Source organism: Lepidochelys kempii, chromosome 11, assembly GCF_965140285.1.
Source record: "Lepidochelys kempii isolate rLepKem1 chromosome 11, rLepKem1.hap1, whole genome shotgun sequence".
Taxonomy (NCBI): domain Eukaryota; kingdom Metazoa; phylum Chordata; order Testudines; family Cheloniidae; genus Lepidochelys; species Lepidochelys kempii.
In genome coordinates this window covers 40,465,227-40,485,123 of record NC_136390.1, presented here as the reverse complement: position 1 = coordinate 40,485,123, position 19,897 = coordinate 40,465,227, and the positions used below count along the sequence as shown (strand labels likewise).

At 43.5% G+C, this 19,897-nt stretch overlaps 1 protein-coding gene and 1 long non-coding RNA gene across 5 annotated transcripts in view; one reads left to right on the top strand and one right to left on the bottom strand.

Moving 5' to 3' along the window:
* Positions 1–15,703, bottom strand: part of METAP1D (methionyl aminopeptidase type 1D, mitochondrial) — a 74,702-nt gene extending 58,999 nt beyond the window's left edge. For 2 of the 4 annotated variants that reach the window (XM_073305839.2, XM_073305842.2), the window contains exon 1: positions 14,993–15,302. In XM_073305839.2, coding sequence (XP_073161940.1) covers positions 14,993–15,032 — 40 coding nt within the window. In that variant the 5' untranslated portion in view covers positions 15,033–15,302. Of the gene's footprint in view, positions 1–14,992; positions 15,303–15,632 lie in introns of those variants that run through there. The other 2 variants (XM_073305840.2, XM_073305838.2) reach the window with 2 other exon arrangements.
* On the top strand, positions 15,055–18,174 carry LOC140895641 (uncharacterized). Its single transcript, XR_012154290.2, has 2 exons — positions 15,055–16,827; positions 17,515–18,174. It is a non-coding gene; the product is annotated as an uncharacterized LOC140895641 (long non-coding RNA).
* The last annotated feature ends 1,723 nt before the right edge of the window (positions 18,175–19,897 follow it).

The window sequence follows — 19,897 nt, the reverse complement described above, 5'->3', positions numbered from 1 at the left end:
AAACTGTAGAAACTTCTCTGACTTTCTCTGCCCTGTGTGGATTGGCTGCTTCCCCCAATCCTCCCTCTCCTTCATTGTCTTCTTGGTTGGCCTTTAGGCATTGCCATAATGATAAACATGGAAAGTGAGGAGAGAGCCAGTGAACAGACATGATGCAAGTGACAAGAGAGGAAGAGGATTTTAGTGGCAGTCTTTCAGACGGACTGAAGGTGAGCAGGCCATTGGGGTGGGAAAGATTGTAGTAGTCAAGGCAAGAGATGGACAAGGCTTTTGGCAGAAAGGAAGGAGATGAAACATTTGAGAGATGTTAGAAAGGAAGAAACAAGAGTGTGCAGTGAGGGAGAGAGAAGGGAACGGAATGAAAATAGATCCCTGTCCTATGAAGACTTAACTTTTACTTTTCTGAAAAAGAGTTCCTGTTGTTCAATTTTAAAAACCATTTTGAAGTTCAGATTTTTGCTAGAGACAGCATAGGAGGGAGATATGGACTAACTTCCATGTTAAAAACCCCTGGACACAAAATATGAGAGAACGTTTGTAAATGACAACAGAAAACTAGACTTTGATCTCATGTAGTGCCTTTCATACTTGGGGTGTTACAAATTGCTTTAAATATTGTGCAGGCAAACAGCCATTATGCACTTATGAAGAGCTCACACATAATACTACTAGTTAGCATTTTTACAGCGCTTTTCATCTTCAAGTACTTTACAAACAAATCGTTAACCTTCACAGCACACTGGTGAGATAGGTAAACATCTCCATTCTGTAAGTGGAGAAACAGACAAAGAGATTAAGTGATTTGTCATTGCCACATATTATCAGAGCTGGGATCAGAATCCAAAGACTTTTGGCTCCTAGTCCTGTGCTCAGATCACACCTTTCACATATGTACAGCTGTGGAAAGGAGAACCTGTCCTATTGAGAAGGGGATGCTGGGCAGAATAACAAGATCTCCTATCATGTCTGAAAATGAGCAGGATGGTCCAATAGACACAGCACTGGAAAAGGTCTTGGGAGAACTGATTTTTATTTCAAGCTCTGCCCTGATCTACTGTGTGATGGTGACCATGGTCAGTTCATCTTTCTGTGCCTATACTTTCTCTCCCATGCTTTGTCTGCCTTGTTTATATAGAATATAAACTCTTCTGTGATGAGCATGGCTCTACCTTTATCTTGCAGCCACAACAACTCCCCATTATTGTTCACCTGCAATGGATATTTTTTTAATGGGATTATGCCCTCTTTGTGGTTATCCTGTTTTTTACCTCAGAAATATTAAGTACATCAAGACTGGTTTACTTGAAGGGGTGGGGAGGAGGGTGCTAAAATATTCTCCGAAATGTTTGTTAGACATTGGAGTTAAATATGTAAAAATAAAAGTGTTAAGTAGTCTGACAATTCTTTCCTCTCCCAACAGCTCAACTTTCAGCCTCTTGCCTCATGTGATACCAGAACTTCATAAGTGCTCCAGTCACGGTAGAGTCTTCCAGAGTAAACAAAACCCAATTTTTTTTAAAAAGCTTTCTTTGTAAATAAATATATATCATAAAGAAGGAACAATGGGCACATGCCCAATTTTTTCCCATCACAGATCACCTTTAACCTTTCAAATGTTATGGTGGTTGCTGTAATGAACACTTATTTCGATATTTCTCAGGCTATTATTATATGTACAAATGTACAATGGGATAAACAGTTAGTGCAATGAATATATATGAGAAAAGATAAGGGAGTAAGGGGATTAAAACCTGTTTGGCAGTGCAAACCAGGAACCTCTCGATTTCATCTGGCAGAATGCTCAAGGAGCACAGAGTTTCACAAAAAGAAAAGGAGTACTTGTGGCACCTTAGAGACTAACCAATTTATTTGAGCATAAGCTTTCGTGAGCTACAGCTCACTTCATCGGATGCATACTGTGGAAAGTACAGAAGATCTTTTTATACACACAAAGCATGAAAAAATGGGTGTTTACCACTACAAAAGGTTTTCTCTCCCCCCCCCCCACTCTCCTGCTGGTAATAGCTTATCTAAAGTGATCACTCTCCTTACAATGTGTATGATAATCAAGGTGGGCCATTTCCAGCACAAATCCAGGGTTTAACAAGAATGTCTGAGGAATGGGGAGGGGTAGGAAAAAACAAGGGGAAATAGGTTACCTTGCATAATGACTTAGCCACTCCCAGTCTCTATTCAAGCCTAAGTTAATTGTATCCAATTTGCAAATGAATTCCAATTCAAGTCTCTCGCTGGAGTCTGGTTTTGAAGTTTTTTTGTTGTAATATCACAACTTTCATGTCTGTAATCGCGTGACCAGAGAGATTGAAGTGTTCTCCGACTGGTTTATGAATGTTATAATTCTTGACATCTGATTTGTGTCCATTTATTCTTTTACGTAGAGACTGTCTAGTTTGACCAATGTACATGGCAGAGGGGCATTGCTGGCACATGATGGCATATATCACATTGGTGGATGTGCAGGTGAACGAGCCTCTGATAGTGTGGCTGATGTTATTAGGCCCTGTGATGGTGTCCCCTGAATAGATATGTGGGCACAGTTGGCAACGGGCTTTGTTGCAAGGATAGGTTCCTGGATTAGTGGTTCTGTTGTGTGGTATGTGGTTGCTGGTGAGTATTTGCTTCAGGTTGGGGGGCTGTCTGTAGGCAAGGACTGGCCCGTCTCCCAAGATTTGTGAGAGTGTTGGGTCATCCTTCAGGATAGGTTGTAGATCCTTAATAATGCGTTGGAGGGGTTTTAGTTGGGGGCTGAAGGTGACAGCTAGTGGCGTTCTGTTATTTTCTTTGTTAGCCTGTCCTAAGGGATTCTGGATCAGTTATATGCATAATAATTCACTGAAGGATGTCATGTGCGGTCTCTACTGAGAGCCAGTAACACCCTGGTCATCCTAACCATTCTGAAACGTATGCAAAGATAGTATTTAAGGAGTTATGTACCTATACTGAAAATTATGTTATTAAGGTCTGAGAGTTGAAACAGGTCACCAGGAGAAGACATATATGTTCCTTTCAGGCACGCAGGGGCTGCTTATCTATCTGTTGGGCTATATGCAAACTGAGTATTGTATATGCAATGGATACCTATCTGCATATAAATCCACCAGCTAATCAAAATTCTGAAATTAACAAGATATGATAAAATCTACAGGAAGGAACACACAGCAGGACGGTGTCCAGTTTATGGATAAAGCTCAAAGGACTATTTTGATATATCTGGGCTTGCAAAGGACCACCCTGGTATCTTTTACCTAAGAAGTAAGCAGACAGTGGGCTTGCTTCATGAACAGAACATCCCAGCCAAGCCTGGCTATAGTACGCTGGAAGGATTTGGGGTGAGCTTTTGCTTTTATGACATAATAATGTCCTATTACTGTAGTTAAGTTTGGGCTCTAATACGTGTGTTATGATTTTATTTTATATGTAACTCTGTTTCAAATATTTCTGCTTGCTATCATTTCAATCTTCTTTCTTTGTTAAATAGACTTATATTTGTTTTCACTATAAACAAATCTAAGGTTAAGCCAAGATGTGGTCTAACAAGTAAGCTGTGGTGATCGTGTACTATTCCTTTGGGAACAGTACTTCTGAGAACGTCTAGTAGATCAGGGCCTTGACACTGCAGGGGGGTTCTGAGAGGACTCGGGGGGTGGAGTGCGCCTTTCACTAACCTGCATGAAGAAAGAGAAAGGGGCCGGTGAGTACTAGTGTTGCCAATAGCTGATGGAGTCATCGAGCTGACCCCAGCAGGCACAGACAAGATGTCCTCACACTAAGGGCAAGTGGCAGCAAGATGCCTCACAACCAGGGATTCTAGAAATCTGTTTGCCATGGAAAAATGTGGAATTTGCATTTTTACACAGAATCTTTAGTTTTTACATTTTGTGAAAAATAATAACCATATACATTAGAAACCTGTTTATCTGAGCCTCATTCTCCGGCTCTCTGTGTTAACTGAAGCTCACCCCAAATTCTTCCAGTGTATTATAGCCAGGCGTGGCTGGGATGTTCTGTTCATGAAGCAAGTACATGATAGTCTGAGCCCCAGTCGAGGGAAACTAAAGTTCAGCGTTTCATTTTAATCATGGAAAAACATGGATTTTTATGTTTTTCTGTCAGAGAATTTTGGTTTTTTCATCATGGAAAACTAGGATCCCTGCTCACACCCCTGGACATCCCCAGGAAGTGTCACAGGCAGAAAAAGTAATGAATGTTCTCTGAAGGGATGCCTGGCTCACCTGGACAGAACAGCTGATGTAGGGAAAAGAAGCCACTTCATATTGGCCCTCTAAAACTTTAAATAAAAAAAATAAAAAAATAAGAAAAAAGAACAAGCAAGGAGACAGAGTCCTAAACAACATGAAGAGGCAGCTGTTGAGTATGCAAACAGTTAAAAAGCGTCCTCTAAAACTAAAGTGGTTTTTATTTTGTTTTAAAGTAGTATGGCCTGAGGTTATAATTATGGCTTATTTTTAAACAAAATCCTATGGCTTTTGCTTCTGCCATACCAAATCCATATTTTCCTTATATATGCACAACAAACTTACAGCCCCAGATGAAAATAAAGGCATGTAGAAGCAAACTAAAAATAAACCAAACAGGAAATGCAATTAAGTTTAATTACATTGAATGCTAACACTCACCCTGCAATCATAACAAATTTTAAAATATTTTCTAATGAAAGATCCACCAAGATAATATTATGCAGCTAATAATAATATATTTGTATAATGTCTAAATAGTATACCATTATAAAGAGACTATGAACCAGACTAGAGAAATAAAACATGTAAGATCAAAATTAATGTAATTGTGTCTACCAGTTAAATTCTGTTAGTATAAACAATGGTAGTAATATTGTCAAAGATCAGCAGATAACTACAGAGCTAAAAGTAACATATTTATTATTTTATTTAATAATTTGTCACTTTTTTGGTAAGCAGTAATCAAGAGATATCAAGATAACTTCTTTCACTGAATAAACTGTTGACTGTGTTTGTATTTATTCTATTTTTAAAAGAATCCTTTTCCCTTAATTACCAAAAACCCAAAAGAGGTTTCACTAATGGTGATGTACACTAGCCCATGGGTATAACATGATACCATGTAACACCAGCAAATAAAATAATAAAAGCAAGAGCCAAAGCTTGAACACAAAAAGAAAAGGAGTACTTGTGGCACCTTAGCGACTAACCAATTTATTTGAGCCTGAGCTTTCGTGAGCTACAGCTCAACTTCCTTGGGAATTCTGGTACTATAGGTCTTAGATTCCTTAACAGAGGGGATCATGTTTATCAGTTACAACAGTCCATCTGGGCCTAGGTCTAGGTAGACTGTTTGATGAAGTCTAGGCGCCACCAGGTAACAGCAGTGATCAGGGATCCTGCCAGACATGTGTAACTAAAATCTAAAAAATGAAATTAAAACACTACTTTAGTTGAACAGTCTCTTTCTATAGGATGTCATAACTGTAAAACAGAGACTGTACACAACACAGACAACTCCTTGTATACTTTCAGTAACTTTCTCATGTATTTAATAAAAGAAGTTAGCCACTAACACTTCATTTTAATTGCAAAAGCCTACAATTGCAACAACCACCAAAAAACAAATGAAGGCTCAAGATCTCACCATCCAATAAAGTGGCATGAAAAAGCAAATAAGCAATGGAATCTACTCTTCCCCTCCTTCATTAAAATATTTTTAAAACAATTTCTAAATGCTATGAAAATGTGTTCATTTAAATTTTTTTGTACCTCATTTTCTTTTGTACCTTGATAAATTTTTTTGTACCTTGATAATTCTGAAAATTACCTACAGCTATGGATTCTAGAAACAGTTTTAATGTAAACAAACATTCTCTGAAGTTATAGATCACGTAAAATAACATTTGTTGCTTTTAAAAGACTATCTAATTGGGTTGGGACAGCAAAATTGTGACTGTTAACACTCCTCATGTTGAAAACTGTGAGTTTTCATTTGCTCTTGGTTCAAGACAGTCAAAAACCACACTGGATAGGATCTAAAACTAGAAAACAATTTTCTTTCTGGTTCTACTTCAGCTGTGGCCAGATTTTACACAGAACAATTCCACCATTTAAAGACAAAAACTTCAGACTTTAGCCTTATCAAATACAAATCAGAATGCTGGCATTGTTGTTTGCTTGCTTGCTTGTTTTTTGCTTCTATCAGCCTTGAGAGTGCACAAAACGAACTTGGAATTTTGTCAGAATGAAACAGTTTTCCAGGGCTACAAAACATATGCGACATAGTATATTAGAACTCCACTGGTACATATATTGTGATATTTTTGCCTATGACTGTTATAAGTGACTTCAGGACTAAAGAATGAAATTCAGTGTGAAAGCTAAAGTGAAATGAGGACACTATCAAAACACAGAAAGCTGGTCCCTATTTTAAAGGGGCACAGTCATCTTACTTTAAGCCCATTTTACTTTTGTTTAAATGTCAGTAAAAACAGTTGTTTGTTCATTTTAACATGGCCCTGTAATGCTGGAAATACAAACACCACTGTACTAGGTTAGGAGAATCAAAAAATGAAACTGAGTGATCTAGTGCCATCATTCAGTTGAGCGAGATGGATGTAGTAAAAATGGGCAAATACCTAAACCTTGGATTCAAACACTCCTAAATTTTGAGGAAGTTCAGATCCTAATCTGGACAAGTTGGGCCTATCTCTATGAGAAAATCAAAAAACGAACAGTGAAGAGTAAATTAGATTTTTATTTGTTCAGTTTTAATAATGTAAAATCTAAGAACTGGTAAGGATATATAATTGGAGGAAAATATAGTTTGTAGCTGCTTTATTTTCCCAGCTAACCTTAGCTAACAGTAGGAATAATATATTTTCAAAATTGGAGCTTGCAAGTTTTCATGCCTGTTTGGTAGAGATAAATACAGATATGGGCATCCTGTAGAAATCAGTCTGTTTTTCAGCTGCATAACTATTATTAGATGTGACCATAACTAACCATTTCATATATGCTGTATCTTTAGTATTACACACTGTATCTTCACAATATATGGTAGCTTAAGTAGAAAAAACTATCTTTTTTCTTGCATATAGGAATATGATCTATGGATGCGTCCACTGCAAGATATCTTAATATAGATGAAGAAAATTTGAGGGTAAGTATGTGGTGAGCATACTAGAGTTTACAGGAATATTCTGTTATAGTATCACTAGAGGCAGGCCCTGAAGTCAAACCATTAATTCTCATTCTCAGAGAAATTAAGTGAAAGCCTGTGGTAGGGAGTTAAAAAAGAGCGGTTGGGGAGAGTGTAAAGGGGGGGAAAAAAAAGCATTCATCGTTTTTTCCTTCTTTATAGTGTATACCGAAGGCCTGGTTTTATTATTATTTTAATTATATCAATTCCCTATCCCTATTTTTTCTATTAGAAATTCAAATCTCTTCCAGCCCGATAGGCTCTATGGTGACTGGAGAACTAGTGAAACTAGGAGAACCAAGGTTTCAGAGTAACAGCCGTGTTAGTCTGTATTCGCAAAAAGAAAAGGAGTACTTGTGGCACCTTAGAGACTAACCAATTTATTTGAGCATAAGCTTTTGTGAGCTACAGCTCACTTCATCGGATGCATACTGTGGAAACTGCAGAAGACATTATATACACAGAGACCATGAAACAATACCTCCTCCCACCCCACTCTCCTGCTATTACTAGCTTATCTAAAGTGATCACTCTCCTTACAATGTGTATGAAAATCAAGGTGGGCCATTTCCAGCACAAATCCAGGTTTTCTCACCCTCCACCCCCATACACACACAAACTCACTCTCCTGCTAGTAATAGTTCATCCAAAGTGACCACTCTCCCTACAATGTGCATGATAATCAAGGTGGGCCATTTCCAGCACAAATCCAGGTTTTCTCACACACACACACACACACACACACACACACCCCACACACACACAAACTCACTCTCCTGCTGGTAATAGCTCATCCAAACTGACCACTCTCCTTACAATGTGTATGATAATCAAGGTGGGCCATTTCCAGCATAAATCCAAGTTTAACCAGAACGTCTGGGGGTGGGGTAGGAAAAAACAAGGGGAAATAGGCTACCTTGCATAATGACTTAGCCATTCCCAGTCTCTATTTAAGCCTAAATTAATAGTATCCAATTTGCAAATGAATTCCAATTCAGCAGTTTCTCACTGGAGTCTGGATTTGAAGTTTTTTTGTTTTAAGATAGCAACCTTCATGTCTGTGATTGCGTGACCAGAGAGACTGAAGTGTTCTCCGACTGGTTTATGAATGTTATAATTCTTGACATCTGATTTGTGTCCATTTATTCTTTTACGTAGAGACTGTCCAGTTTGACCAATGTACATGGCAGAGGGGCATTGCTGGCACATGATGGCATATATCACATTGGTGGATGTGCAGGTGAACAAGCCTCTGATGGTGTGGCTGATGTTATTAGGCCCTGTGATGGTGTCCCCTGAATAGATACGTGGGCACAGTTGGCAACGGGCTTTGTTGCAAGGATAGGTTCCTGGGTTAGTGGTTCTGTTGTGTGGTATGTGGTTGCTGGTGAGTATTTGCTTCAGGTTGGGGGCTGTCTGTAGGCAAGGACTGGCCTTGAACCAAGAAAGTGACAGTTCAGCAACTGAGTGGAAGACATTTTTAGTCAGGCTGTTTAAGAACTTTTTTGTTTGTTTGTTTAGAGTTTTTGGCCAGCTATTTAACATCAATGAGTAATTTAAGGGAAGGGTAGTTTAGTGGTTAAGACACTTATGTGGGACTCTGGAGACTGGCTGTGCCACAGACTCTCTTTGTTTCAATTCTCTGTCTGTAAAATGGAGATAATTCCTTTCCCCCCACTCTTTAGTCTTGTTTATTTAGCCAATGAGCTCTTTGGGGCAGTGGGCGTTGTACTATATATATGTTGTGTGCAGTGTTGTTGTAGCCATGTTGGTCCCAAGCAGGGGTGTGTACAGGAATAAAAATTTGGCCGCTTTTGGATGGGCACTTTCTGTGCCCCGCAGGACCAGAGGAGCTGGCTTGTCCCTCTCCCCTGCAGCCAGAGGAGCTGACTCTCCCTCCCACGGCCAGGCCGGTGGAGCTGGCTCTACTCCCCACCCTCCACAGCCCCGGGCCAGTGGCGCTCACTCTCCCCCAGCAGCTGGAGGAGCTGGTTTCCCCCCGCCGTGGCTCCAGGGTCAGAGGAGCTGTCATCTCCCACCCCAGCCCAGGGCCAGAGGAGCTCGCACTCCCTGCCCCAGCTCTGGAGTTCTCTGCCCCTACCAATTGGGGGAGCGGGGGGGACACGTGCCCCTGCTTGCCCCCACCCCCTCCTTGCACACTCCCCTGGTCCCAGGACAAGGACTAAGAGGTCAAATATGAAGTGACTACTGTTTTGTGAAAGCTGTTCACCCATGGGTTATATGGTCTTTTTGCCTTTTATCATTTTTTTGAGAGTTCATTCAAGAACATAGTGATATTCTTGTATCACCCACAGAGTTATTTAGTGCACTGGATGAGGTACACCACATGTTGTGATAGGCATGTGGAGGACCCATGGATCTTGAAAGGTGTGTTGTGGGCGGTATTTCATCACAGCACTGCAGAAGGTCCCTGGGGATGGGGTTGCAGAGTTTCTCTTGGAGTTGTTTGGGGAAAGATTTGATGATATCCTTAAATTCTTGGGTGAATTATGGTATGGGGTATTCTTTGAGTTCTTTATAGCAGGTGGTGTCAGAGAGTTGTAGGTTGGCCTCATTGATGTAATCATCCTGGTTGTCATCACAGAAATCACCTCTACATCAACATCCCTCACGATGATGGCACTGCTCCCTGCCTCAAATAGCCACAAGACAATGGAAAACATTCAGATATCCACCCCAAACACATCGCCAAACTCATCCATTTCATCCTCACCCATAAAAATTTTACATTCAGCAACAAGCACTGTCCAAACCATGAGAATAGCCATGGGGACTAGAATGGGTCCCCAGTAAGCCACCTTGAAGAAGAATTATTGGACAAATGCACCATGAAACCAATGATGTATCTCAGTAACATCAATGATATTTTCATCCCCTGGACAGACAACTTATACTCCTGCACAGATTTCCACCACAACTTCACCCTCTCTCTAGAACACTTCCAAACCAACATCAGCTTCAACAATGGAATCCTACAGACAACTATATACAAGAAACCCATAGATCACCACACGTACCTTCACAGATCCAGTAACCACATCGAGCACATCAAGAAATCTGTTATCTACAGCAAAGCTCAGAGATACCACAGAATACGTTCCAAGGAGAAGGCCCAGGACACCTTAACACACTTAAAACCGTGGTCACCAAGCAAGGACACACAAATACCCTGAAAGAACCTGCTTCAATACAGAAGAAAGAAAAAACACAAAAAACACCAATAGCATACCCCAGCAGTCACCTTCCATCCCACACTGGAATCCATCTGGGATGTCATTAAACTATTATAACTGATACTCAGTGGGGACCGCATCCTTAAAGAAATCTTTCCCAAACTCTCTCTTTGCACCTCCAAACAAACCCCCAGCCTTGCCAAGCCCATCATCAGAAGCAAGCTGACCAAGACACGCTATCTCAAAGCAGCACCAGACTGCCAAAACCTACAGAATATCTCCATTGCTACGATGATCAAGACGCTCCACAACCCATCATTCAGGATTCTTGAGTCCTACACATGCCTATCACAATATGTGGCATACCTCATCACGTGCACTAAATGCCCCAATAACAACTATGTGGATGAAACGAGAGAATCACTAGACTCTCGAATGAACTCACACAGAAAAATGATAAAAGACAAAACGACAATATCACTCATGGTCAAACACTTTTCACAAAACTATCACTCTATATCTGACCTCTTAGCCCTTGCCCACAAAGGCAACCTACCCAACACCTTCAAAAGATGAGCCTGGGAGCTTAAATTCATAACATTGTTTGACACTAAAAGCCATGGACTCAATAAAGACACTGGATTTATGGCTTGTTACAACAAGCTGCAACCCACTAACCCTCCTTTGTCCTCGGACAGCAGAGGTGTTAACTGCCCACTTCACCTCGAATGGTCTCTTGCAACATGTACATAAGAACAACCATCAGATTAAAGGTCCATCTAGCCCAGTATCCTGTCTTCCAGCAGTGGTCAGGATACTGGGTTAGATTTTAGTAAGAGTATGATTACCTGTTCTGATCCATTCCCTATCGCCCATTCCCAGCTTCTGGCAAAAACATAACTCCTTATGCTTAACAATGTGTTCCACCTTGTATTTAGCTGTGACACTCTGGAGTACCTTTCTCAGACCTGAAGATGAACTCTGTGTAAGCTTGAAAACGTGTCTCTTTCACCAACAGAAGTTGTTGGTCCAGCAAAAGGTATTATCTCTCAACCACCTTGTCTCTGTACTATATATACATATAGCGTCTAGCACCAGGATTTTAGTAAGAGTATCTAGGTGGTACTATAAACACAAAATAAATAATCTGGGATCCAGGATGTCTTTGTTAAAGACAGAGCACTTTCACCTTTTCCATTAAGTTGTTAAATTGGCAAATACAATTAGATCTTCTCTTCACTGGCTGTAAAACTCTTATTAATATGGTTCAAACATAGTTGTAGCAAAATTGAGTTCAGGATAATTGTAAGGCTTGTCTCAAACAGTTTTTTTAAAGTGTACATCTAATGCAGTTCTGCCCCCACCTGCATTTGTGCAGACCACTCATACTATTGTAAACCAGTTCTCATTGCACAGGAGTTTCAATCATGTTTTAAAAGTTTTAAAATGCAATTCTACAGACAGTAAAGCAGGCGCTATTTGAATCAATTTGTAGTAACGTTTACTTTTAGAATATAAAAGAGCTTTTTATCTTTCCACAAGCATACCTATCACAATAATTCAACTTTTATTAACATTAAAAATACACAGTTTTCTAAAAAAAAGAGTATGCTCCCCAATCAAGTTTCTTTGATAATTGGTGGAGGGTATTTACCCAGCATTCAAATTCCCAATATGCAAGGTTTTCAGATATGCTTATTTTCCCAGTTTCTAGAAACAGTTCCATCACAATGAACAATCCTTTTTCATAATTTATCAAAATATTTTTAAAAATCCATTAAAAGATATCAGAAAGGCACAGCTGACAAAAACAAGGTAATTTATATTCAATTTAGATGGAATAGATTCCCTTAGCTCAACAGCAATCTTTTAAACTGGGCTGTCCAGTTCAGGGAAAATCAGCCCTACACAAACGCTTTGGTGGTTTTGGTTTACAAACGTCTCATAAAGCAGAACTGAGAAGGAAACTAGATAAAGTAAGGTGCCCTGAGAGGAGGTTTGATATCTAAACAAAATAAAAATAACTTGGGACAATAAAATGGATAACAGACACAAGTTTGCACCCACAGGGAGAAAGAAAGTGCCAAGCAAGATGGCTGCAGAGGTCCCAGCTACAAAAGCAGAAATTGGTGAAATAAAGCACTCAAAGCAAGACATGCTAGACTAGAAGCCCTGGAAAACCTTGCCAGGTTTTGAAGCTTCTGAAATTTAGAGAAAAGTGACAGCGTGAAGCCCTCTAAACTGTTACGTTAAAATCCAATTAATTTGAGACTCAAGCCAGAAAATGATTCTTTATACACAGAGCAGCGCTACCGCATAGCTCAGGGAAAAGAATGGATGTGAATGACAGAGGGAAGATCCAACAGGTACCAGGAATAAAAATAAATAACTAAGAGTTTGAATCTGAAGGACAAACCGGGTGGCTTTTTACAGACTTGAGTAAAGTAAAATTTCCTTACTGATACAAACATTCATCACTAAAGAAACTGACATTTCTGCCCTTCAAAGTTCAGGGTTATATACAAAGGACTTTTATATTTTCAAACTCAAAGCCTGCTCCAAAACTGTTGTATAGACTTAAAACAAGAAGTATGGCAGAAGATATGGGCTCCTTATACAAGAGAAAGGAGACTGAACTTTTGTTATGTATTAGCTCTAACCTTATGCTTTAGTTGGAAGCATGCAGAGTTTGGCTTAATGTTACAGTTAATGGTTCTAATATTTTCAGTTTATGCTCTGTTATTGTAACAGATTATTTAACAGACTTTTCCAGAACATGAAAGAACTTTTCCTTCATGAAAGACCATTATTTCTCACTCCTTACAGATTTAGAGACCAATTCTTACTCAAGCAAGTACTTTGATAGGATTATTAATTTGCAACCCCTCAAAAACATGGTTGCCTGAAACAGCTTCCAATCTTATATCATGTGACAAAATAAAACGAAGTGGGGAAGGGGTTCAGAGAGAAAAACAATAGAAATCACAGCAATAAGATTATACAGTTACTCAGCAAAGGTAAGTGCATAGCATGTCTGAACAATTTTTTAAAATAGTTTTTAATCAATATGCTACTTAAATAAAAATAAATGGTCTTGGCTGACTCGCTTCTTGTGGGTTTCATGTTAGAAGTGGTGCTTTTAGGAGGGATTTGAACAAGGGGAGAGCGATGACCTGGCAAATAAGTTTGGGGAGCATATTCTGCACATAGGTGGCAGTGTGGAAAAAGGTACGGAGTGAGCACTAATTATGAGGGTTTGCACGATTGGACCCTTATTAAGGAGACAAGAGGTAGCTGAGATGCATGCACACACTTCTGTCAATATATTGAACCTATTGCTGATACAAACAACAGCTGAAATTATAACTGAATGGTTAGAGGAAAATAATTATCCTGTGTCTTTATATTATGTATTCAGTAGTACTTTGGGCCTGATATGATTTTAAGACCGCATCATCTAATCCTGCTCAGAGCTGGTTTAATAAACACAGACAGTAATACCCAGTATGAAGGCTGCCATTTTATATTAAGGCTCCCAAAGTGACTAATTCTGGTAGAGCTGATGCAGCGCAAGCAACAGAAGAATTTTTTTGAAAGTTATCCTGATGTAGACTGGGACCTTCTGTAGGAATGGGTTTGTTTGTGCCTTGTGTGTAGTAGTGTGTCGGGGTGTACAGCACTGTGTTCCCCTCTCCCTTGGGTATGGTGAGTTTTCTATATCTGCACAATAGTTTCATTTGTAGGAATGGGTTATTTTGGGTCACAGTCTCTGCCTGCAGGGACAGGAAGAGATCCCTCCCCTTGAAAAGATTTTGAAAGAGGGATATTTTCCTGTGTGTTTTACACTCCCTAGAACGTATAGGTGGGATTTTACTCTCTGTATGTGTGCATCTATAAAAAGCATTGTCTACTCTAGAAACTCAGAAATAAAATTTCTGTTAGTTCCACTAAAATGGTGTGAGCATAACAGAGGAAAGTGTACACAAGCTTCCCATGGCAGGACCAATTTTTACCATTGTTCAGTTACAGTTGCTTTTACCATTAATTACAATGGCAGTAAAGAGGTCCAGCCGTTGAAACCTTGTCTACACAACATCTCTCAAGAATGTTAAACCTAGTGGGAATTTTCCCCCAAAATTTCTATAGCGTAGACACAGTCTCTCCATCAAGGAAAAGGGGAGGAGGATGAAGTTGTTGCGAGTTACACCGCGCCTCCTTGGACAAGGAAAATGACAGTGTTCGTCACTGTCCGTCTCCCAGGGATCAGTGATTTTGTTGTGTGTGTTACACCTTCTTCCCCTAGGGGAGCCCAGCAGCGGGCGTTAGCGTCTCCCGAGCAGGGGAGTGTGGAGAGAAGATCATTTTGCTGTATAGGTTTGTTACAGTCGGTCTCCGGGGTGGGGGGAGGACTGTGTCTCTCTCGGGGGCGGAGGAAGGATTCTGCTAAGTGGTGTTTTTGGTAAGGCTGCCGCCTCCGGGGAAAGATACGTTAGTGGGTTTTACAAGGAAACTTTCACCGCCACGCCACCTCCCCTTCCCTACACAGGCATTCACTAGCCGCCGCCAGGCACAGAGTGGCGAACTCACTCACTCACCTCCGCTCAGCAGCGTGCAGGCAGCCCTGGGCGCCGCCATCTTGAACAGATGGGCCAGCGTCACGTGGGCACGGGCGGCTGGGGTGGGGGTGGGGGACCTGCCCGGCGGGAGGGGCGCGCAGCGCACGCACAGCCCGCCCTCCAGGCTGGTCGCGGCTAAGCGATGCTGCAGCGCCCCGGCCCCCAGCCCAGCCTGGCTGAGCCACTCTGCCCGCCGGGCTCGGAGCAGGGAGCGCCTGGGGCTTTGCCCCGCTCTCAGCCGGCCCGGCGGTCCCTGGAGCGCGGCTTTCCTGGCCGAGGTTCCTCGGAGAACGGAAGCGGGAGAGCGAGGTTAGAGGAGAGCCCGCCCCCGCCTGGGGCTGCCCCTCGCCCCGCCCCGCCCGCTGCCCCACCGGCCTGCCGCCGCCTGGGCCAGCTGAGGGCCACTGTCAGGTGTCATCATGCGCCCTGGTCACTCGGCTCCTTGCCCAAGGCCTCGAGCCCCCGCGGCCCGCTCCGAGAGTGCTACGCTTCGCAGGGCAGAAGGCCCCAAGCCGCCTCCCTACAGCCCCCCGCTGAACGGGTCGCTGGTGGCCCACCGCCCTTTCCCGAGCCCTCCCTTCCCTTCCTCCGCACCCCCCTCCTTACTGCCAGTGCTCACAGGGGAAAGTCATGAGCCTGCTGCGGCCTCCTGCTTCTAAGCCGCTGTAGCACTGGAGGAGGCAGCTAGCTTGGCCTCGCCCCTGTTACAGCCGCTTTTGCAGGCATCCAACTGAGCTCCTCTTGCTAATATTGAGGTTGGACAGCTCTTAAAGTGAGGAGGTGGAACAAGCAGCACTGGAACCTGCCAGACGGTCTCTGAGCTCCATTCAGAAAGTGCTTCACAGAGCAGGGCTTGAAAACTTTCCCAAGGCCCCGTCTCCACTGGCAAGTTTGTGCGCAGTAAAGCAGCTTTGAGTGCTGTAACTCCCGAGGCGTACGCACTGCCAAGCCACATAGTGCGCAGAAACCACGCAGATGCAGTGCTCTAAAAAAACCACCCCAAGGGACGTAGAGCTTTCTGCACCAGGGCTACAGCACTGCAGTGCCCGTGTAGACACCGTGGTGATTACAGAGCTGCGCCTGGAACTCCGGGAGGTGTCCCACACTGCCTGTTCTCACCTCTCTGGCCATGGGTTTGAACTCAGCTGCCATGCCCTCAGGTGATCAACCGTCAGCCCTATCCCGCACATTCCTTTGCAAATTTGAAAGTCCCCTTCCTGTTTGCTCAGTGATGCGTGCCGTAGTCACAGTGCATCTTTCCAGGTGGGCATGCCTGATCCATGCACCAGGCGATCCTCTGCTTAGAGCAATGCCAAGCTGCTGGACCTCCTCGGCATTTGGGGAGAGGAGGCAGTGCACTCACAGCTGTGCTCCAGCCATCAGAATTATGATACCCACGGTGCATTTCTAGATGCATGACAAAAAGGGGCCACGACTGGGACACCCTGCAGTGCAGGGTCAAAGTGAAGGAGCTGCGGAATGCCTACCATAAGGCACAGGAGGCAAACCGCCACTCCGGTGCTGCGCCCACAAGCTACCAGTTCTACAAAGAGCTGGACACAATACTCTGTGGTGACCTCACCTCCACTGCAAAGGAGCCTGTGGATACTTCGTTGGCTTGTGTGCCAATCGAGAGTGGACCGAGCCAGGAGGAGGCGGCAATCTTGGACCAAGAGGGGGAGGGGTCCCAGAGGCAGAGGATGACTTGTAGGCCAGAGATGCATGCAGTCAGGAGCTCTTTTCTACCCTGGAGGAGCTTAGCCAATCACAGCAGTCGGATCTTGGCAAAGCACAAACAGGAGAGGAGGCCCCTGGTAAGTGGATCTGATTTTGGGAATTACTGAAGCGAGTTGTTGGGGGTAGGAGAGTTGCAGAAAGCAGGCTTGACTCCCACCTCATGCCTAGTCTGAAGGGCAGAACAGGCTGTTGATACACTCCCTCACTTCATGGGAATCTCCCTCAGATCTCCAGGAAACTCTCGTGGAGATACTGGGCAATCTACTGCTACAGTTTCTTCAGCAGAGCTGCTTTTTTTTCTTGCCCCATGAACAGTAACTTTCCCGTGCCTCTTTGTCATGACAGATGGGGGGAAATTGCTGCCCACAGGTTAGCTGCATAGGTGCCAGGGCGGAAGCTAGAGGCTTGGAGAAGACCCTCCCTTGATTCGCTGCTCCCTTGACCCTCAGCAGCAAGATATCTTCTATAATGATCATCTCCTGTGGAAAGTGTGGGGACAGGAATGATTATCAGGTCCACCCTACAGTGCTGGCTCTCGCCAAGAGCCACGTGCCCAGAGTACAGCAGGGTCCGGGAACAGTGATTTACCCTGCCCCTGCAGCTACTCACCATTTTGGGGGTCTTGTGGCTCATGGGTGCTTGCCTGGGGTCAGCCAGTTAGTGACAGGTGTGTGAGTACTGGCTGTGTTTTAAAGTACTGAATCAGTGTTGTCTGTGTTGCAAACAATACTGCTTCTGTAAAATGTTGCATTTAAACTTCACAGAGATGACCTTCGGAGCACAGCCTCCCTCTTTGTTATCGGCGGCAGAATGGCTGCGCAGAATTAGAAAGCGTCCAAGAAGAACTACGGAGGACTTTATGCATGAGGTTATTATGCACTCCACCACAGAGAAAAAATAACTGAAGGAGCAGCGGGACAGCGAGAAGAGGGACCGAAAGGACAACGCGGCACACCAGAAAGAAGCTATGGAGTGCCAAGTAGTCACACTAGAGGCAATACTAGCTCTTCAAACCAAGCAGCTCCGCGCCTGCCCTCCCCTGCAGGCGCTGTCACAAAACTCTTTCCCATGCACCTCCCACACACCAGCAACACACGGTTATCAACCTCCTGGCTCCACTCTCTACCCATAGCATTCCACTCCTCCCTCCTCACAATCCAGCAGTGTGGACTCCCACTACCCACTGCACTCAACACCTATCCATCTGCAGTTTGGTTCTGCTGAAGTACAGCACCCGCTGCATCATACTCCAAAGGAGAAGGTTGGGTATGATCCCTGGACATACACAAATCTGTAGCCATCCCAGGACCCCTCCTCCTCCTCCTCCTCCTCTTGAGACCTTCCCTTCCCCCATGTCCACAGATTTTTTTTATTTGACTCCTCTGGTGGTTGTTTTTCAATAAAAGAATTGTGTTTGTTTGAAAGCAATCTTTATTCTATTAACTGAAAGCAAAAACAGCACTGCAAAACAACATACAATTATGTTAAGGCCTCTTCTTGCATCATGTGCACCAATCACCTACTAGCATTACAAGCACTGCAATCCCGAGCATAGCAACAAATATTAGTAGCTTTCAACATCAAATTGCTGCCTCAAAGCATCCCTGATCCTTATGGCCACACGCTGTGCCCCTCTAATAGCCCTGGTCTCTGGCTGTTCAAACTCAGCCTCCAAGCGCTGAGCCTCTGCGGTCCAACCCTGAGTGAAGCTTTCACCCTTCCCATCACAAATATGGAGTGTACAGCACGCGGCTGTAAGCATAGGAATATTGTCATTGGCCATGTCCAGCTTCCCATACAAGCATCGCCAGCGGGCTTTTAAATGGCCAAATGCACACTCCACAGTCATTCTGCACTTGCTCAGCCTGTTGTTGAACCGCTCCTTGCTGCGGTCAAGTTGCCCTATGTATGGCTTCATGAGCCACGACATTAAGGGGTAGGCTGGGTCTCCCAGGATCACAGTGGGCATTTTGAGTTCCCCTATGGTGATCTTCTGGTCAGGGAAGAAAGTCCCTGCTTGCAGCTTCTTGAACAGGCCAGTGTTCCCTTCTGGACCAGCCTGCATTAATGTCTGAAACGCCCACGGTGATCCACAAGCGCCTGGAGAACCATTGAGAAATACCCCTTGCAATTAATGTACTCAGTGGCTAGTTGGTCTAGTGCCAGAATTGGAATGTGTGTGCCATCTATCACCCCTCTGCAGTTAGGGAAGCCCATTTGTGCAAAGCCATCCACAATGTCCTGCACATTGCCCAGAGTCATGGTCTTTCGGAGCAGTATGTGATTAATGGCCCTGAACACTTCCATCAACACGACACCAACAGTCGACTTTCCCACCCTGAATTGGTTAGCGACCAATCAGTAGCAGTCTAGAGTAGCCAGCTTCCACAGTGCAATCAGCACGCGCTTCTCCAATGACAGGGCAGCTCTCATTCTCAAGTCCTTGCACCACAGGGCTGGGACAAGCTCATCATGCAGTCCCATGAATGTGGTTTTCCTCATGCAAAAGTTCTGCAGCCACTGCTCATCATCCCAGACATGCATCACGATGTGATCCCACCACTCAGTGCTTGTTTCCTGAGCCCAAAAGTGGCGTTCCACTGTGGTCAGCACCTCCATGAATGCCACTAGCAATCTTGTGTTGTAGCTAGTGTTATACCAATAAAATAAAAACCAGCAGGATCTTATTAAAGGGGAAAAGGCAAAATACCACATTTATTGTGAATACAGAAAGAATCATAGTAAGCAGTTAGTTATAGCTATAACATTCCATTCAATCTCATATTTATTCACACATTCATTCACACACACACACACACACAGGTTCTGCAAGGTTGTTATCATATAGTTACCAGCCTTAGAGTTGCTCATGCCAAGCCACTGGCCAGGTGGCCTGGACATGAGGAGGGAGCAGGGCCTCGTCAGATGCACATCTGATGCTCCTGGAAGTTGGTTTGCAGAATCAGACCCCAAACTTCTCACTTTCTAGAGTCCATTTTTATAGGAATTTCTTCTTATGCCAGTCTATGGGAATTGCTTCATCATGCTGTTGCTGAATCAATCAGCAGATGTCACATTCCTGACGGCTCCGTGCTGCCAGATGTTATCTTGTTCTTTGGTTCTCCCATTCTTGAGGCTGTTGGGTGG